Source organism: Chionomys nivalis, chromosome 4 (genome assembly GCF_950005125.1).
Source record: "Chionomys nivalis chromosome 4, mChiNiv1.1, whole genome shotgun sequence".
Lineage (NCBI taxonomy): Eukaryota > Metazoa > Chordata > Mammalia > Rodentia > Cricetidae > Chionomys > Chionomys nivalis.
Genome location: NC_080089.1, coordinates 58750471 through 58771619, shown reverse-complemented (window position 1 = coordinate 58771619; position 21149 = coordinate 58750471). Strand labels below are relative to the sequence as shown.

The window sequence follows — 21149 nt, the reverse complement described above, 5'->3', positions numbered from 1 at the left end:
GACCAGGTTGGTCTCGAACTCACAGAGATCCGCCTGCCTCTGCCTCCCGAGTGCTGGGATTAAAGACGTGCGCCACCACCGCCAGGCTACTATGTCCTTTTTGAGATGGGAGTCTTGCTAAGTTCCTCAGGTTGGTCTTGATATCCTGGGCTCAACTGATTCTCCATATTGGCCCTCAGGGTATAAGCTAGGACTGTAGGTGGATACTATCATACTCATTTATAATGTACTAATTATACGGGCTTGAAGGACAATGCAGAAATCCATCTCTGTGGGGAAGGGTCTTTAAGAGTGGTCTGAGGATCACAGAAGACAGGAGGTAGTCTAGAGCAGGCTATGGAAACAAGAGCTATAGTAGAATTTGAAATCATATTGAAAAGCTGGGCTTTTAAAAGAACTTTGTGGTGTTTTCTGTGTTTACATTTTTGTTTTTCATTAATATTTCATAAAATATTTGGAAATGTTCAACATGTCTCAGCTATGGCTAGAATTAACTAAGGGAACCAACATGGTGGCCATGCCTTTAATCGCAGGACAGACAAAGGCAGGAGGTTCTGAGTTCAAGACTAGCTTGGTTTACACATAGTAATAAGTCTTAAAAATTAACCAAGACTTTTGGGTATATGGAACAAGTCTGAAAGGCCAGAAGCTTCCTTAGTAAGACAAACCCAATCCTCAAGGCTAGCCAGTGTTAAAGAAAGGCAGGGGTTTCTGAACACCTACCTATTTAGGGAGTTATGACTTCTTCTGAGGAGTTCCCACTCCAAATCCTGATAGCCTCTGGCCCCCTTATGGCCTCATGCATTCTAAGCAAGCACTTTACCACAGTGCTATACCCACAGCCCTAGACTAGCCTTTCTTAAAGGACTTCAGGTTAAAGAACTCAGCTTCCTGCACCTGCCAACTTACCTCTTCACCTCACTTAATTAAAAGCCAGGCAGGAGAAAGACTAAGTGTCCAGCCTCTAACACACGACACAAGGATGACTGACAGTGCTGGTTTTGTATAAGGAAGTAGCTGGTCCTGAAGATTTGGAAAAACAAAATCAAAGCTGCTCTGATTCTGACAGTTTTAAATCTCCAGTAACTGTCATCAGTGGTATTCTCCTGTTTATTTCATATGTATAACTGATAAACTTCCCCTCTTTATTTGATATTTTTATTAAAAATACAGACAGATCTGTAGAATACAACACTGAAACCAATGGATGCATCTTTCACTTCAGGAAAACCAAATCGTCCCAACCTTCGGATATTCCACTCTCACAACACAACCCCTATCTAGGGCCTTGGCTAGGCGCTGGGCCAAAGCTAGCAGACCACAGTGATCATATCCAGTCCACAGCACCTTCCATTTTATTGTTTTATTTACAAACAGGGTGAAGTCAACTGGGCAAATCAGGGGTGGGAGTCAGTCAGGGCCATCCAAACGTGGAGTGGTTCCTGGATCAATCTCCACCATGAAGGCCGCCTCTTCTATCCTTTTCTTGCCCCTTGAAATTTCTCAGGGCAGCCTCACCTGCTGCTCCTGAGCCCTTTTACAAGGGCAGATGGATCCTGGGGGAACAGGGTGATTCGAGGGCTGGGGCCCCCTCAGTTTGTGTAAACCTGAGTTCCGATCACACGCATGATTTCCTTCTGTATCTTGGGGTCCTGAGTATTAATGTTGGCATCGCCCACCTGCCCATCCTCATATCTGCCAAAGACAGAGGAAGTGTGAGCACAAGGGGAAGTATGATACCAACCCATATCCACCAGCAGAAGTGTTTCAAGACGTGACCATTTCATCCCAAAGTGAAAGATTTTGTCACTGCTCTTCAGGATAAAGGGATCAATCAGCTCAGCAGGTTTTTCTCTACACAGACCCCAATGATCTGTCTTTAACCTAAGGGCAAAGTCCCAGTGCCAGCTAAATTAGACAGCAAGGGACAGGACTCAGACAACAAAAAATGAACATCCTCAGCAGCCACACACCATCTACCACCCTCACTCTTCAAGTAATACCAAGGGCTCCTTTTAGACTCACACAAAGAAGAACCTTGTGCAGACATGGTCGGACACAGGGCACACCCAAATGTTTCCATGCTTCTGAAGGTCCTTAGATGTAATCACTGGGAAAAGAGAAGCCAGAAGTCACAGATATAAAGCTTAAGGCGGTCCGGGTAGGGAAGGAGAACATGTTGCTTCAACATAACTTTTGGCGCAATCATGTGCCAAGGGAGCAGCAGAAATAAAGGTTGGGGTCCCAAAAAGACAAGAACTGGGTGAACTGCATACCTTCACAAAGTGCAATGCAGTTTAGATTCCGACTCTGCAGGAACCTTGACTGAATGGATCGGGTCTGAAAAACAAAGAAGCAGAGGAGAGCAGAGCAAGGTAAAATGTTAGAGCTTGCTCTCAAGAGCTGCTTAGCTACTGGTGACGGGGACTGACTGGGGTGTGAACTGGGTCTCCTGAGAACCCAGCCACCCTCCAAATGTTTGCTTACATAGAATTACCCTTGTGGGGCCAGTTTCCATGTTCATCTTTTCATTTAACCTGCCCTTGCTTTCACATGACTTTGTTTTAGATAACACTGACTGAAACAAGATCATTTTACAACATGATTTAAAATGACCTACAATGGCCCTGCTCCACTGTTCTCCCATTCAGTATTTTAGCAGGATCCAGGAAAAGGTCCTAACTCAGGCAAAACCAGAAAAAATACCTGGGGGATGGTGTTCATCCTGTTATATCTCTGGACCAGCTCATCCTTGGATGGCATTCTGTGCTGTCCTTTGCCCATTCCTGTCACAGAACAACAAACTCAGTTAATTCGTCCATTTCTTAAATATTTGTGGAAGTACTTACTATCTGTCAGATACCAACTAGAGATACTTGGCGATACAGTAGTGAATAAACAAGTGATTACCCTTGCTTAACCTGGTGGAGATTGAAGGCAAGGAGTAAGTAAATACAACAGAGCACGGTGACGACTGTGATGGTGAGCCTGTAAGCACCATGTGAACCAGGGGAGGGGAACTAGCTTAGCCAGGAGATCTGAAGATGTCCTGGTCCAGTAAGACAAAGGACCTCAGAATTAGGAAGAGTTAGTATAATAGAATATGGAAAGCATAAAGACAGATAGACCGACAGAACTTAATTTGCATACAGTATAATGAATGGCAAAAAATGATGTAAAAGATATAAACCAGGCTGTTAAGGCAACTGAACTTTTTTTTTTTTTTTTGATTTTTTTTCGAGACAGGGTTTCTCTGTGGTTTTGGAGCCTGTCCTGGAACTAGCTCTTGTAGACCAGGCTGGTCTCGAACTCACAGAGATCCGCCTGCCTCTGCCTCCCAAGTGCTGGGATTAAAGGCGTGCGCCACCACCGCCCGGCAAGGCAACTGAACTTGATCCTCCACTCCAGGGAACCAATGAGGTTCTAATGAAACACTCGAGTTGGTAAAGAAGAGCCCGGCAGTGTAGGACATCAATACCTCAGAGTCAAATGATAAGCTAGAGACACAAGTTAGGAGAAAGCTTTAAAGTTACACAAAAGATTGACCACCCAGGATAGAAGGAGAAAGCAGAGCCCTTCCAAATTGATTCTCCACAGATATTCACCTTGAAGAATCTTACCCTTAGGAAAAAAAATGCCAACTCCCTCTCAATTTCTACATTATCTCAGAGAATAAATTCTCTACCATCCCTCTACAACCCCCCTTTTAAAGTTTTTTGAGACATGTTCTCTGTTTAACAGTCCTGGCTGTCCTGGAAATTGCTTTGTAGACCAGGCTGGCCTCAAACTCACAGAGATCCACCTGCCTCTCCTCCCGAGTGCTGGGATTAAAGGCGTGTGCCACCACGACCCAGCTCCTCTTCTATTTTTAGCAGTTATATGAGAGGTCTTGTTTGTAAAGACTGAAATAGGATTTTTACTTACATATCAAACAGTACCCATATACCCCTTACTGCCAACTCTTTTTGGCCTAAGGACAGGATTTCAGTCTGTCTCCAGGTTTATCATAATCACAGCCTTATCACTTAGGGGTGTGTAATCAAGGAGATGGGGCAAATATGAAAATGTTGGCTTATAATTACAAGCCATAATCAGGGTTCCAACCTCACCATTCTACTTTATTTCAACTTCACTCTGCTTTAATTCTTGCTTTTGCCGTTGTCTCTATATCAAAAATTTAAACTAAAATTTTATTTATTATTATGTGTATGTGAGTGTAGGTGCATATGGAAGTCAGAGGACAACTTTTGGGGTTTTATTGCTTTGTTTTAATTTGTTTGGGATTTTTCTTTTTTCTTTTCTTTTTTTTTTGGCTTGGGTTTTGATTTTCCAGTCTTAGTTGACCTAAAATTCATTATGTAGACCATGCTGGCCTTGAACTCATAAAGAGCACCTGCTTCTGTAAGTGTTGGAATTAAAGACAATGTGTGCTACCACACCCAATTCAGAGGACTACTTTTAAAAGATGGCAGGGATCAAACTCAGGTCATGAGGCTTGGACATCAAGAACTTTTACCAGTTGCAGCTTATCTTGATTTTATAATGGCCACGATGTACAAGTGGGAGGTGATAACCACTGAACTGAAATTCTTCACTGAGCAATTCAGCTGTCAACTCAACACAGACATATACTATATTCTCAAATGTAAATTCATGGCCTGAACAAAACTCAGCTTGAACTGCCAATCCCTTCCTCCTGTAGGACAACCTTCTCCATCATCCTTAACAAGGCTCAACTCTGCATCTAAACATCATGATCTCAGTTCAGATATTTCATTGGCAAGATTCTAAGAGAAATTCCCATTAAGGTTCTACTCCAGAAAAAGCAGTCAGGGGAAGAAAGAGTAATTTTCTTTGGTGAGCCCTAGAGGTGGCACTTTAAGTAACTAAACTCTTGCCCTGTCTCAAACCTGTGGCGCTGTCCTGTTCATACTGACCCACTGATTGCTGCATTCCTGTCCTCAGACTACACTACTTAATGCCTAGAATAATCTCTCAACACTTTTGGGTCCAGAATTAATTTCTTTTTTCTTTGCTTTTTTTTTTTTTTTTTAAGTTTTTTCAAGACAGGGTTTCTCTACGTAGCCCTGGCTGTCCTGAAACTCTCTTTGTAGGCCTGCCTCTGCCTTCACCTCCAGAGTGCTGGGATTAAAGGCATGCATCTCTGCTTGCCCAGCCAGAATGAGTTTCAAAACAGGACTAAACAAAGAAAATTTCCATCTCTATTCACTATCCCTAATTTCTTGTGACACTGATGGCCCAGTTATTAGCAGAGTCATTGGTCAAATGCATGCTCTCTAAACACACCCCATGCCACCAACCCAAAGGTACCCTGGTGAAAAAGAAATAGAAAACCAAAATAGACTAAGGAGAAGGAAACAGGCAAGAGAGCTGGCTAAATGCCAGGGTGACAACAGTAAGTGGGACATTTGCATACATCCCACCCAGTGTTGGAAAGATTCTTATTTAACTTCCTGGACCCAGAGACCCAGCGATTCAAACAAAGCCTCCCCTTGTCAGGCAATAGAATAATGAGAACAACTGCCTACAAGTCAGGAGACTTGGATTTCAGTCATATGATCTAAAGAAAAGTATTTGGCGCCGGGCGGTGGTGGCGCACGCCTTTAATCCCAGCACTTGGGAGGCAGAGGCAGGCGGATCTCTGTGAGTTCGAGACCAGCCTAGTCTACAAGAGCTAGTTCCAGGACAGGCTCCAAAACCACAGAGAAACCCTGTCTCGAAAAACCAAAAAAAAAAAAAAAAAAAAAAAGAAAAAAGAAAAGTATTTGGCTTTTCTACATATCAGCTTATCCATAGAGTAATAAGAAATTGGACTAGATGATCAGTAAATCCAAATTCCTATTAAAATCCCGTGGTAGTCTGGATCTATAATCTTACAGTTAAAAAAGGAAAGTGTGATTTGATGTTTTAAAGTAGTTGGTAAAGTGCTAAGGAAAGACAAGGAATCTATAAAGATTCCTGGCTCCATCTGGTAACTGAAGGTATTCAAGTACCTACTAACTTAAAGAAAATAAAAAGAAAATAACTTGGTAAGAGATGAGGAAAACAGAAAGAACATGGGAACTAAAAGCCAGGAGAATCTGATTACTTGGAAAATAAGAACTTAACCATAGGAATGCTCACGCTGGAACAAAGATTAAAAACTGAAAATCCTAATAAGAAGCTAAAAAGACTAATTCAAGTCCACTCTCATGTTGAACCTGAGGATTCATTTACACACTTAGGATGCATTGGTCACTTATCCTATATAGATTAAACATGTTACTTCAAGACATTCTGACTCTAAGTGACATATCTAAGAGGAATTGTTGCCCTGAAACTTACTTAACATTTATTCTGCAGCACTGGGAACTGAAGCTAGGGCCCAACACATGCTGGGCAAGTGTTCTGCCATGAATTACATGCCCAGCCCAGGGTTAGAACTCTTTCATATTTTATCTGGTTTTATTGAGCAATATAAAAAACATTTTGCCCTTTCCACATGTCAGAGATCCACTGTAGCATCAGAGGTGCATTGGCTTTGACATCTTCATTCTGTTCCCAGTGCCCAGGGAGTTAGACCCTCCCCGTATGATGCAGATTAAAATTCTCATGTTAATAACAAGATCCAAATTCAAAAAAGTAAAACCAGTAGGGCGATGACAATATGCCCTTGATCCCAGAACAGCTTCCAAAAACTACTGTTACAGTGTATGTGTGGCGGTCAGAGTATAATTTTCAGAAGTCAATTCTTAACAGTCCCACCTAGTGAGGCAAGGGCTCTCTCGTTTCTGCTCTGGCTGGTCCTGAAGTTTTCATGCGATTCTCCTGTTTCTGCCACCCATGTCTCCATAAGAGCATTGGGGTTCTAGGTACTGAACTTGGGTCATCAGACTTATATGGCCAGCACTTTTCCCTACTGAACCACTTCCTTAGGCTGACCTGCCTAATTTTAATCAATATTACTAAGATTGTCTATGTTGTTACATGCTATTGCTGCCTTTATTTTCATTGCTCAATAATTACCCAGTATGATTATATCAAAATTTATTTGTCTCTTATCCCAGTGATGAGGATCTGAGCTATTTCCAAGATTTGCTGCTGCAAACAGTCTTGCTGTAAGCATTCCTGTACATGTACATGAGTTTGCATATACAAAAATGAAAATGCTGGGTCAAAGAGATAAACTATGTTGCGTTTTTTTTTTATCCACCTGTCTCTGCCTCCTGAGTGCTGGGATTAAAGGCGTGTGCCACCATTGAGTGACTTTTTAAAATTTTTTTGATTATGTTGCTTTATAAAATAAAATAGAATAAAATTATTTTCCTGGGCTGAAAAGATGGCTCAGTAGATAAAGACACCTACTTGTAACCAACTTCAAGGCCTGAATCGGACCTCTACTCATATTAGGAGGAAAGGGCTGATTCCAGCAAGTGGTCCCTCTGACCCTGACCTCCAAAAGCACAAATGATATTATGTGCACATATACATACCCGTGTGCACATACACATGCACAAAAAGAACAATAAATAATGAACGTTTAAGAAACCCGTCTCTCAAATGGGTGTCAGTGGTGCTTGCCTTTAATCCCAGCAATGAGAGGCAGAGGTAGGTGAATCTCTGTGAGTTCAGGGCCAGCCTTATCTACAGAGCAAGTTTCAGGACAGGCTCCAAAGCTACATAGAGAAACCCTGTTTTGAAAAAAACAAAACAATAACCAAAAAAGAAAAAGAAAACTGTCTCCTAAAATGGCTGTATCAATTCTTATCCCTACAGACAGTAAAGGAGATCCTGTGGTATTACCAGATTTCTTACTTTTTGTTAATCTATATGAATACTAAATAACATGTCACTTGGTTTATTTTAGTTTCCTCTAGAGATTACACAGCTTTCACACAGAGGTGAGGGAGCATTTCTTCAATGGAATCACCATTTATATTATTTGCTTGCTTTTCAAAAGACTTTGTATTGACCTATACATTTTTTAAATATCACTTGAGATTAGACTCAGGGTTTTTGGTGCATGCTCTACTATAGAACTCACTTTGTACACCAGGCTGGCCAGTACTGGGATTAAAGACATTTGCCACCATCACCCCAGCCTGGTCCTTCTTTTAAAATCTGAGATAAGGTGGTGGCGCACGCCTTTAATCCCAGCACTTGGGAGGCAGAGGCAGGCGGATCTCTGTGAGTTCGAGACCAGCCTGGTCTACAAGAGCTAGTTCCAGGACAGGCTCCAAAACCACAGAGAAACCCTGTCTCGAAAAACAAAAACAAAAACAAAAAAAAAAAAAAAAAATCTGAGATAAGGTCTTAATAAGTTGCCACTTTAAATTATCTATTAATAAATATATACATAAAGTATTATGTATATAATTGTGTACCATGTGCATATCCTTGGAGGCCAGAAGTGGATGTCAATCTCCTGAAACTAGAATTATAGATGGTTGTGAGCTGCTGTGTGGGTCCTAGGAACTGAACCTGGGAAAAACAGTCAGTGCTCTTAACCACTGAGCCATCTCTCCAGCACCTTCTGAATACATGTAAAGACTAATCTTATGTTTTTATGCATCTTACAAGTATCTTCTCCAAGTTGGCAGCCTGTCTTTACATTCCCTTTAAGATGTACTCTGATGGAGTGCTTTAGTTTCAACCAGACCTGACAAACTTTTATTAGTTGCTTCCCTTTTTCCATTCTCTAGACTTTGTCTAAGATTAAAACAATCCGCTCTTTGACAGTTTAAGACTCATAAGAAAGACTATGAGGAGAGGGGAGTGATTCAGAGGTAAATAGAGTGTTATCTATCACGCTCAAAGTCCTGGGTTCCATTCCCAGCCAAAAATCAAACATACAAAATACCCAAATACTATTTGGGTTTGGTCATCATTTATATTTTTAATTTCTTTTAGTCAGTCTTATTAAGTTTTTTCTATTTTTCTAGATGTTTTGTCAAAAGGTTTCAAATTATTAATAGAACATTTACAGACTTTTCTCCTAAGCTTCAGAAAATTTGTTTTTTTGTTGTTGTTGTTGTTCATATTTGTGCCCATTCTTCTTAAACTAATCACGATCTATCTACCAGTTGTTTTTGTTTTGTTACCTCACTGCACATGGTAGGCAAGGACTGCACCACTAAACTACATTTTGGTCCCTCATTTTGTTAATTTGTTTAGTTTTTGAAACAAGGTTTCATTCTGTAATCAAGAGTGATCTGGAAGTTACTATGTAACTTAGATTGCCCTTGAACTCATGGGGACCCTCCTGAGGACTAGGATTAAAGGCATGAGTCACCATACTCAGCTGAATTATCTGGATTTTTTTCTGCCCTATAGTGTATTAGTTCACTGGTTTTCCTTTCTACCTATTACCAGCTCTTCTTTGATTCCTCTGTTCTATCATTAAAACCGGTTCTAGCCGGGTGATGGTGGCGCACGCCTTTAATCCCAGCACTCGGGAGGCAGAGACAGGCGGATCTCTGTGAGTTCGAGACCAGCCTGGTCTACAAAGGGAGTTCCAGGACAGGCTCCAAAGCCACAGAGAAACCCTGTCTCGAAAAACCAAAAAAAAAAAAAAAAAAAAAAAAAAACCGGTTCTATATTTGTTTGCTTATTTTATAGTATTGAAGATTGACCTTAAGGCTTCATGTATGCTAAGAAACACAACACTGTGGACCTATGTCCCTAGGCATTTTATGAATTTATTTTGAGACAAGATCTGAATAAGTAGCCCAGGATGATCTCAAACTCATGATTTTCTTTTCTTTTTTTTGTTTTTCGAGACAGGGTTTCTCTGTGGTTTTGGAGCCTGTCCTGGAACTAGCTCTTGTAGACCAGGCTGGTCTCGAACTCACAGAGATCCGCCTGCCTCTGCCTCCCAAGTGCTGGGATTAAAGGCGTGCGCCACTACCGCCCGGCTTCATGATTTTCTTGTCTTGGCCTCCTGAATATCTGGGATTACTTATAAACCTATCACCATAACTACATTATTAGTTTTGCAGTTCTGTGATTCTTTTTTTGTTTGTTTGTTTTTGTTTTGCTTTTCGAGACAGGGTTTCTCTCTGTGTATCCTTGGCTGGCCTGGAATGCAATATGCTCTATAGAATAAACTGGCCTCAGGGGGCTGGAGAGATGGCTCAGCAGTTAAGAGCACTGACTGCTCTTCCAAAGGTCCTGAGTTCAATTCCCAGCAACCACATGGTGGCTCACAACCATCTGTAATGAGGTCTGGTGCCCTCTTCTGGCCTGCAGGCATACACACAGACAGAATATTGTATACATAATAAATAAATAAATATTTAAAAAAAAAAAAAAAAAAAAAAAAAGAATAAACTGGCCTCTAACAGAAACCACTACTGCCTGTCTTGGTTCTGTGATTCTAGATATAAGTTTGTTGTTTATTTTTTAATTTCTATAATGGGCATAATTACTAAAAATACTAAACAATAATCTATAAAATAAAAAAAAACAGGATAAACTGCCTTCCTATTGTGGACATGCAACTGCATGGCTTGCTGTAGCTTAGACAGAGACTCCACTGAACAAGAACAAAAGCAGACCAAAGTGGAACATGAACCAGGAAGACCAAAAGAGTTTCAACTTCAATTGTTTTTCTGAGTTAAATAATGCTAGAACCATCTCCTTAGAATCTAGAATGAAGTACTTTCTCTTCCACTCAATGTAAATATTATAATAGTGTGATTACAGACCATTTAAATTTTAAAAGGAAGAGAAGAATAATATCTCCAAAAATATAAGCAAATTATATTCAAGAATATTCACACATGTATGCACATAATTTGTAATTACTCATATCAAATATGTGGTTTACATGGGCATGGTGGCATATGGCGGTAATTCCACTACTTAGGAGGATCAGGAGCTCAAAGTCATCTTTGGATACACACTGAATTCAAGCATGAACTACACAAATCAGTTTAAAAAAAAAAAGAAAGAAAAAATCTGGTCTACAAAAAGCTTTTTTTGTTTTCTATTTATTCATTAACCCATCCCCAGGGTCTAGTTCTTCCACTGTATAAAACTACCATTTTTTACAATAACTACCCTACCCTTGCCTCATAAATAATCTAAATTTCTAGTGAGAGAAAATAGAAAGAGACAGTATGTGTATCCATGGTTGGGGAGGGTGCTAACAAAGACCAAATATCCATGATGAAAGAGAAGATAGCAAAGTTCATGTGTTCACAGATGGATGTAATACAGAGTCAAGGTGGCCAAAGAGTATTGCTTACCTGAGTATCCAAAGGAAATACTGGAGATGGGGCTCAGGTAGATGCCTTTGCCATAGGCTGCTCCATGCAGCTTGCAGGGAAACACCAGGATGAATATATGAGCCTGGGACCCCCATGGCTGTATATTAGGCATCCACAACCCTTATGCAGTCCTTTGTCCCTCCATTTATCTACCTTCTTACTCATTCAAAAAACTCGAGGCACCTACTCTTGAAAAGCTGATTGGCTGAAAAGTGGATTCAGTTAAACTGCTTGCTTGCAAAATACTAAAGAATACCATGGAGAACAGGGAGTAGCAGAGCCACTGAGTCATTGCCTCAGCATTCATACTTTTGACTTCAATCCTTCATATATTTTCAGATTCTCAAACAAAGGAACTATGGAAAAGGTAGCAGGAAGAGGAACAAAAACCACTCCCAGTAGTTTCTCTGGGCAATGAAATAAGCCTTTGTAACAACTCCTTGAATAGCCACAAATGGAAAGTCTCTGTCATAATAATAGGTTAATTCCCATTACCTAACAACCAAAATATACAACAGTCACATTCATTCTATATTTACAGTGCTAACTTTCTCTGTAGATAGGCTCTATCTTTCTCAAGATAGGCTAGACATGGTGATGCAGAGGCACAAACAGATATTCAAGCATTTTAGAACAGACTTCCATAGCTGAGTGAGTGGAAAGAAGGGGGAAAAGGACACAGTCTCACCTGCAGTTTGGTGTAGGATGCATTGACCAGCCCATTGCGCAGGATTGAATGCCAGTTCTCAATGTGGGACCCACTGTAAGGCGGGATAGAACATACATCTCCTCATAGTATGAGATTCTTACGAATACTTCCAAACTATTATCACCCCTACCCACAATACATGCAGATGGGCAAACACACCTAATGAGTGACATGTTCACAGATAAAGTCATAGGCAGCAAGAAGTGTGTATGTGCATATGTGAGTGTGTGGTTAAACCTTACATCTCCTGTTGTTCATCTAACCCCACATCTTAAACCCTCAAATCCTGGCTCAGTATTCTCATATTTTCATTTGCCTATTTTCCTGACACTTCAAATTCAATAATTTCATCTCAAATTTAATAAACTTATCAATGATCTCAATATGGCTTCTAGTCCAGAGGTCACACTGCATTTTTTTAATAAAGAAGCACTAAGACTTCCTCTAAATTACCCTTAACACTTTTTTCTTTCTTCCCTCCCACAGTTAGACATAAACTGTGGATTTCTTCCCCAAACTTTAACTCTATCCTTCCAATCTGCTCCTTTGTATCTTTTTACATGAAAATATTCTGTCCATTCAACTACACTGTAAGCAGTTTAAAAATAAAGACCATGTCACATGCAGCATTTTATCCTTTACAGCACCTACCACAGTAGCATTTAGTAAATAACCGCTGACTAGTTGACCACATGAAAAAACAAAGCTCATAGATCCCAAGGCCCTGCTAGCCTAGCCCATCTCCTGACGCCCCACCTCCACCATCCTTACTGGAAGGCAAAGGTGCTTCCATAGAGCTTCTTGGCGGTCCGGAACCGAGCCTCCTTGGCAGGAGGGCTGCTCAGCAGGAGGAATTGGTGTGAGGTGTGCATGAACTTCAGCTGCTGCCCAGGGTGGGGGTGGGATAAAAAAAAACAGCAGAAATAGAGATCAGGGAGGGAAAGGTTGGAAACAGGAAACAAATCAGATTTACATTAACTACAAACAAGGGAAATATGTTGATGGACAAACGGTACCAACCAAGCTAGTCAGGGACCAATACAATGAGTGGGCATAGAGCCCCTCCTTGCCTCTCACTTAAAAGTTTTAAGATGACAGAGGGAGAATAATTACTTACCCTGCTGAGAGGTAGTTTGACAATGTGTGACCTGTTGCTAGAAATTATCCTGGGAAGAAACAGAAAAAGAAGGGACAGAATAACTATGCGGTGAGGCTATCCTGAAGAAGAACTTTCCTCTAATCTAGGTACTGCAAGTAAGATTCCAATGTCTGAACTGTGTGATAATTTCCAAGTCATAGTTGATATTTCTTTTTCTTTCTTTCTTTCTTTCTTTCTTTCTTTCTTTCTTTCTTTCTTTCCCTTTCTTTCTTTCTTTTCTTTTCTTTTCTTTCTTTCTTTTTTTTGTTTTGTTTTTCAAAACAAGGTTTCTCTGTGTTAACAGTTCTGGCAGTCCTGGAACTCTCTTTGTAGACTAGGCTGGTCTCAAACTCACTGAGAACCACCTGTCTCTGCCTCCCAAGTGCTGGGATTAAAGGCGTGTGTGATCACTGCCTGGCCATTGATAGTTCTTTTAAGTGATATTGCTTATATAAAAATTACATATATAATTATATAGATTTTAAAGGGAAGCCACCAACTGGACCAGTTAGTTTTCAAGGAATTAAGTAACAGGTAAAAAAGAGTCGGGGGAGGCTGCTATAATAGGGAGAGAAAAACATGGAACAAAAAGAATATTAGAAGCCAGGTGTGGGTGGTACATGCCTTTGATCCCAGCACTCAAGAGGCAGAGGCAGGTGGATCGCTCAAGGCCAGTCTGGTCTACAGAGTCAAGTTCCAGGACAGCCAGAGCTAAACAAAGAAATCCTGTTTTGAAAAACCAAAAAAGAACCACAAACAAAAAGAGAATCAGAAGTTATCAATTAGAGAGAGGTCTGAATTGAAAATGATTAAACTGGTGTCTGGGGTTTAAAATCCCAAATCTGAGACTCAGGAGCCAACCTGCTTAAGCTCAAAGGAATCCTAAAGGATCTCAGGGATGAGAAAATAGAAAGATACTATATAGATTGGGGGGAGAAACAAAAGAAATTAGAATGAACTTTCTGAGGAGTCAAGGACAGACTAGGCTGTATATAGCCTGAACAGAAGGATAAGAGAACAAAGGCATAAAAAACTAAGCTAGTTCAAGGACAGGCTCCAAAACCACAGAGAAACCTTGTCTCGAAAAACCAAAAAAAAACAAAACAACCAAAGGATTCTTCTACAGTGGGTACAGTGTACTTATTTTGTGGTTGTTTAAATTTTTGTGTATGTATATGCAAGTGTGCATTGGGCAGGTGATATGCATACATGTGCGCCCACGGAGGCCACAGGCAACCTCAGGTGTTGTTCCTTAAGAGATGTCCACCTTGTTTTTTGAAACAATCTGACCGGGACCTGAGGTTCGCTGATTAGACTACTCTGGCTGGCCAGTGAGCCCCAGGGACCTGCCTATCTTTGCTTTCCAGTGCTGTAATGACAAATATATGCCATCATGCCTGTCTCTTCTTGTGAGTGCCAGGTATCAAACTCAGGTCCTCACGCTTATATGTTAAGTATTTCACCAACTAGACAATCCCAGGCTCTCACCATAGTTTACAGTGCTACTTTAGAAGTCTATGTCTGGTAATTACTCATGCTATGAGGAAATAATCTACTGCACTGGCTTCTTAGTGTCAGGGGTTGTCTTGGAAGGAGGCAAACTAGAAAGAGAAGTTGTCAGGAAAACAAGAAAGATCAGCGGGAGGGAAGGAGAGGAATGGAACAGCCCAATTCTTTGCTAGCAGTAGGAAACAACAGTGCATCTGGTTCTAGCCACTCTTCATCAGGGAAGAAGATAGAAGACAGAGATGAATTTCTTTGGACACACAGAAAACTATGCTGAAAAACTGAAAACCTACTAATGGCAACTCTAGTTAATAACATTAAATTTTTGAGAATTGCCGAGTCATAATGGGCAATATCCTAGCACTCAAAAACTCTAATGAACCATTACATAACACATATTGTGCATGACAAATACACACATTTTTTTTCTCCTGGTTCTTCAAGACAGGGTTTATCTGTAACTTTGAGCCTGTCCTGGAACTCACTCTGTAGACCAGGCTGGCCTTGAACTCACAGAGATCTACCTGCCTCTGCCTCCCAAGCACTGGGATTAAAGGTGTGCACCACCACCACCCAGCTAAATACACACACTTTTTAAACATCTTATATTAAAATAAGTAAGAAAACAAACATTCGGGGAAATATGGAATACTTAAAGCTTGAGAAATCATGTCAGAATTTGTGAGCTCTTTATAGTTACTGTCAAGTCAAGGCTTATCAGCAAAACACCAAGAAAAAGTAGTCATAATATAGAGCCTTGCAAAGAATGCTGAAATGCCTCTAGGAGAACATATAGATGACTTTTTTCTTCCCCACCCCATACAAAGCCTGAGCCATTCTATTCATACCACTGCAGAAGAGGATGGGCCAAGGGATCCAGCTTGTCCATCTGTTTCTTGATTTCCAAATATGAGCCCTGTAAGACAATGGCCGTAATAAGATTATCTCCCAGGAGAGGAAGGACCCCTCCCACTCTCTATAGACTACTGGGACCCAAGGCAAGATAGGCTATTGGAAGAATGAAGACAAGGGGTTCCCACCCTTAAGGAGGCCCAGTCAGGTTGGCAAGACTTATAAATATGAAAATGACTGAAGATGCTTACAAAACAACATGCAGGTGGGTCTCCCTCATTTTATGCAACTCCTACAGCTCTAAAAATGTTGCTTATAAATCAAAAAATAAATAAAATCAATGTCCCCCAAAGAAAAGGCTAAAGAATCCTGTGGCAAATCTTCACATAAATCAGTCTTTCTAATAGTAAATCATCCCTTCTAGGTATACCTTCTGTGTTAACTGCACTGTGATATATAGGATTTGCTGAGAAGAGGCCCACCTGTAAATATGAGTACAAATGAATGTCTATTCATGCAGAGACTGCAGACAAGGGGTGGGGAAATCTGGTGAGGGACAGCCTTGAGTCAAAGGATGATCACTGCTCTGTGCCTAGAAGGACAGAAGATGCAGTCCCTGGATCTAGCTCCTTATCTCTAGGTCCCCTCTTCACCCCCCTAACCTTGGGCAGAAGTCTTTCCTAGCTTCTCTAATTCTCCAAGAACTATGAAAAAAGTTGAAACATGAACAACTTGTGAAGGAATCTGCAGCAAAGATAAAGATTGAGAGAGAGACACCAGGAGCGAAGAGAAATAGGGTAAGAAAGCTAACAAAACAGGAACAAGAACTGGATGGTTACAAAGGGAACATAAAGAAAACATAGGAATTTGAGTAGCTTCTCTAAATCTTTATCCTACTCCTGTGAATTACAAGCAGGAAAGAAGGCTGAGCTAGGCAAAGAGAAGGCAAAATACCTGGGTCATCTCCCGAATGGACATCACACTATCCAGAGCTTTCTGAAGTCGCTCATAATTCTTCTTCTGTTGATATCAATGGGAAAAAAATAATTAGAAGCAGATACAAAGACATGATAATAAAAAAGAAAAAGAGGGCAGTTAAAGTCTACACTCAAGTGTACCGTGGAAAAAAACCAAGCTTTATCTAGAAACTTTAGAGTTTTATGCTAGTCCTTTTATTAGTTATATAATTATCTGGTTAAGTCGTGGAACACCTTCAACTATTACAAGCCCTGTTTGCAAAAAACAGGGGATGTTCTGTCTGTCTGATTTTTGCATGTCAGGATTTTGGTGATGCTAAGGATTGAACCTATGCCCTCACATATGCTGGTAAGCGCTCTACATTGAGCTATACTTCAGTTCATTTGTAACTAAAAATACTATTTCTGTGGCAATCGTCAGAGATGTTCTCAGAATTAAATAAATGTATAAATCTAGTATTATTTCCAATATATAGTACTGACAGAAAACAATGAGGCACTGTGATATACAGTGATGGTTAATTTTAGAAGTCAGTTTTAAAGCTGGTGGTCCACACCTTTAATTCCAGCACTTGGGAAGCAGAGGTAGGCGGATCTCTGAGTTCAAGACCAGCCTGATCTATAGAGCAAATTACAGAAATTACAGGACAACCAGGCTACACAGAGAAACCCTGTCTTGAAATCCCACTCCTCTGTTGCTGAAAAAAAAAAAAGGAAAAAAGAAAAAAAGAAATTAAAAAAGTCAATTCAAATAGGTTAAAGAGTACCTACTTATTTGGTCAAACATGATTTCTGGGTTTTTCTGTGAAGGTGTTTTGGGGTTCAGATTAACAGCTGAATGACTAGACTAGGCAAAGCTGATTGCCCTTCTTAATAAGGATCTCATATAGCCAAACAAAGACCCAAATAAAATAAGAAAGCTAATCTTCCCCAATCCTGGCCCTTGAATAAAAATGTATACTTCACAAGTTGAGGTATCAGCCTTTTCCTGGCTTTAGATTTGAATGAATTACAAAACTGGCCCTTGTGGGTCTTGAGCCTGCATGGTTCTCAGGTCTCTGAACTGAACTGGAACATAATTCATCATAGGCTCTCTAGGGTTTCTAGTTTACTGACTTAGATGTGGGGACTTCTCAGCCTCCCTAATTAGGTGGGACCATTCCTCATAATAAAATCACATGTTATAATTCACATGTAAATGAATGGAATATATTTACAGTCATCCACAGCCTATTAACTATTTCTCCAGAGAACCCCCCACAGGGTATTTCATATACATTATCTCTTATTTTTGTAACAGTTCACAAAATAACTCCTACCCCCTCTTATAGGCAGACAGCTGAAACTGAGAAAGATGAAGTACGTTCCCTAGCACTATTCAACAAGAAAGCCAAAGACCCTCTGGTGGAATCCATGTCTGGCTGGTTCCCATCAAGCCTACGTCCTTTCATTAATCTCAGTCATAATCTCATTCTTAGAGTAAACTAGCCTGAAGTTTACTATGTAGTCCAGGTTGGCCTTAAACTCTAAGCAATTCTCCTGCCTCAGTCTTCCAAGTGCTGGGATTATAGGTACATGCCACCACATCAGCCAGAAGCCTATATTCTTTTCATCATCATGTAACAGGTACTAATTTTTCTTCCTTTCTTTTGACAAGCCCAGCTATTTTGTCAGATTAACACCAGTGTTCGAGAGTACCCAAGAAACAAGTGTTCCATTTCTTCTGTCCTTCATTAGATCTGTTGTGTATAGAGGAATTAGAATCCAACCTCCCACCATTTCTGTCCTTCATTCCTTTCCTCCCAACAACTATACCTTAGGATTAAAGGCCAGAGTCTTGGGATCAGTTGGGTCTACCACAGACGGATAAGGCTCGAAGATGATGCTCTTTCTAGGAGACTCCAAAGCTGCTCTACACATGGCCACCAGCAGATCTACCACCTTAGGAAAAAGAAAGGGAGAGAACTAAATGACAGTTCTGGGAGTCTCCAGAATGTTCCCACCCCCTTTAAGGCAAATGTTTTCATGACTTTCTAATTAGAAAATACGAAATTATAAAAATTCAAATACTAGGGCTAGAGAGATGGCTCAGTGGATAAGAATACTTGATGCTCTTAAAGAAGACCAAGATTCAGTTGCTAGCACCCACATGACAGCTCACAACAGTCTGTAGTTCTGATTCTAGAGGATCTACAACCCATTCTGACCTCTTTGGGTATCAGATACCTACATTGTACACATATATACATGCAGGAAAAACACTTATACACATAAAAATAAATCTTTACTAAAGTCCAAATACTAGTAAAATAATTAAAGAAAAGAGATACCATCTCCAATCCACCAAACAAATTCATCTGCTCCCAAGTAACTACAAAATTTGGTAAATATCCTTCCAAGATATTTTGATATACAAATAGTATCTGTTCTTTCTTTCTTGGGCAAAGGTGCAAAGAATGAACTGAGGACCTCATCTACGCTAAGCATTTGCAAAATCTTTAACTCAAGCAATCCTCCTGCTTCAGTCCTCCAAGCAGCTAGAAAGCTAAAGGAACATGTCACCACAAGCCTGACTTGGTATTTGATTTTGGACACAACTGTGCATTATAATTTTATGTGTACAAATAATAGCTGTTCAGTATTTTTTTTTTTAAGATTTATTTATTTATTATGTATACAACATTCCTTCCATGTATGCCTGCAGGCCAGAAGAGGGCACCAGATCTCATTATAGATGGCTGTGAGTCACCATGTGGTTGCTAGGAATTGAACTCAGGACCTCTGGAAGAGCAGTCAGTGCTCTTAACTGCTGAGCCATCTCTCCAGCCCTGTTCAGTATTTTCAATGTAAGGATATGCCATAATTTGATGGACCTCCTAGACAGTCCATTATCCATTTTAGTTTGATTATAAGCTTTATACTTTAGTGAGCACCATTAAGTATGAAAGCATATTTGGAAGTTAAATTCTTTTTTTAATTATTTTATAAATAATATCAATCAAAATTTCCACTTCCTCCCCTCCTCCCATTCCCCTCCCGCTCCCCCATGGAAGTTAAATTCTAAGGAATGAAATCTCTGGCTTCCTTTGTTTTTGTTTGTTTTGAGCTAGGGTCTTACTTTGTAGTTCTGACTAGACTGGAATTTACTCTATGGCCCAAACTGGCCTCAAACGCAAAAGATCCTCCTGTCTCTGCCTTCTAAATCCTGAGGTTAAAGACACTGACACCGTAACTGGTCTCTTCTACTTTTCTTGATCCCAATTCCCCAGTGTCCTTTTCCTCCCTCATACCTCTGCTCCAGTAGCCACCTCCTCTGCAGCTCCAGACATGACTCCCAGCGTGTAGAAGGAGAAGACACATAGTTCACGTGTACAGACAGCTGGCTAAAGGGACATATTAAACAGACAGGAGAGATGTGGGTTGTGTATGGAGAAGATATAAGGAGAGATGAGTTGTGTGTTGAGAAGGTGTGTGTGTGTGTGTGTGTGTGTGTGTGTTGAGGAGGACTATCAACCAAAATTTAAATGCCTTAATAGTAAGTAAGTTTGAGTGATCTTGTCTACCTATAAAATTCTCTCTGGTCATTAAGGTAGTTAGATGTTCTCTTTTCTGAGTTTTCAGAACACTGCTCCTTGCTTTTAAATATATACACATAGATTATAATTTATAGCTAAGTGTTTGGCCTACTCACCTAGATTTGGGAATAGCCAAGTACACCCTGGTCAATACCACATGCCTGCTTATAAATGTTAGGTGGGAATGGTGTCCTCTGAATTGTTTTTATAAATTTTATAAATTTATCTCTCCTGAGATTCATCTTCTGAGAAAACGATTATTTATAGTGTCTACAGGATTGTGAACAGGCCTAGTAAGAAAGGAGAGATAGGAAGCAAAAGGCCTTGGCCAAGTAAGATGGTCAGAGCAGGGACCTATACCTTAAGCATGGACCCGTTCTGGAAGACATGCTGCTCATCACACACCACACAGTACTCATTCAACGTTGGAATCCTCTGCTCTGCATATTTCATGATCTGGAGAGAGAAAAGAGTCCGTATCTTTTCTAAGTATAGAAGTTTTTCATGTTGTTTTGGAGAAAATGGAAATAACTGAATATTTTCTAGCTTAGATTCTGAACTTAAACTGATGGCCTCCCTACACTCTTAACCCCGTATGATACTATACAAGTAGACCAGCCTGATCTTTGACATAGAAGTCTCGAGTTAACATTCCACATCTACTATTTACTATCAAATATAAATACTAGGCAAGTCAGATACATTTAGCCTGTTTTCTTCATTTATAAAGTAAGACATTATACATCTCATAAATATATTGCAAGAAATGAGATCTGTCCATGCATTTAAATTTGGGGAGGTGGCATCAAGCCTGTCAACCTGAGTTCCTGGGACACATATGTAGAAGGAGAGAACTGATTCCCACAAGCTGTCTTCTGATCTTCACACAAGTGCTATGGTATGCATGTGAGTGCCAGTGTGTATGTGTATGCCCCCTCTAATTAATTAAATAAAATTCTGTTTTTAGTCTCCATCATTATGTATTAGATGGGAGGAAAGGACATGGGCAACAAGGCAACATAGAGGTCACAGGACAACTTTACGAAGTCAGCTCTCTCCTTGCACTTTTATGGGCATTCTGGGGAGTTAACTCAAGTTGTCAAACTTTCACAGCAAGTGAGT

At 40.3% G+C, this 21149-nt stretch overlaps 1 protein-coding gene across 7 annotated transcripts in view; it reads right to left on the bottom strand.

Moving 5' to 3' along the window:
- Positions 1-1332: 1332 nt before the first annotated feature.
- The window catches only part of Parp6 (poly(ADP-ribose) polymerase family member 6), a 32379-nt gene continuing 12562 nt past the window's right edge, over positions 1333-21149 (bottom strand). For 4 of the 7 annotated variants that reach the window (XM_057767281.1, XM_057767278.1, XM_057767277.1 and 1 more), the window contains exons 12-24: positions 20388-20483; positions 19743-19835; positions 18268-18393; positions 16430-16495; positions 15472-15539; positions 13097-13145; positions 12751-12863; positions 11959-12031; positions 11250-11319; positions 2707-2786; positions 2277-2340; positions 2026-2110; positions 1333-1695 (exon numbers count right to left, since the gene is read on the bottom strand). In XM_057767281.1, the coding sequence (XP_057623264.1) occupies positions 1593-1695; positions 2026-2110; positions 2277-2340; positions 2707-2786; positions 11250-11319; positions 11959-12031; positions 12751-12863; positions 13097-13145; positions 15472-15539; positions 16430-16495; positions 18268-18393; positions 19743-19835; positions 20388-20483 (1086 nt within the window). In that variant the 3' untranslated portion in view covers positions 1333-1592. Of the gene's footprint in view, positions 1696-2025; positions 2111-2276; positions 2341-2706; positions 2787-11249; positions 11320-11958; positions 12032-12750; positions 12864-13096; positions 13146-15471; positions 15540-16429; positions 16496-18267; positions 18394-19742; positions 19836-20387; positions 20484-21149 lie in introns of those variants that run through there. The other 3 variants (XM_057767282.1, XM_057767280.1, XR_009056998.1) reach the window with 2 other exon arrangements.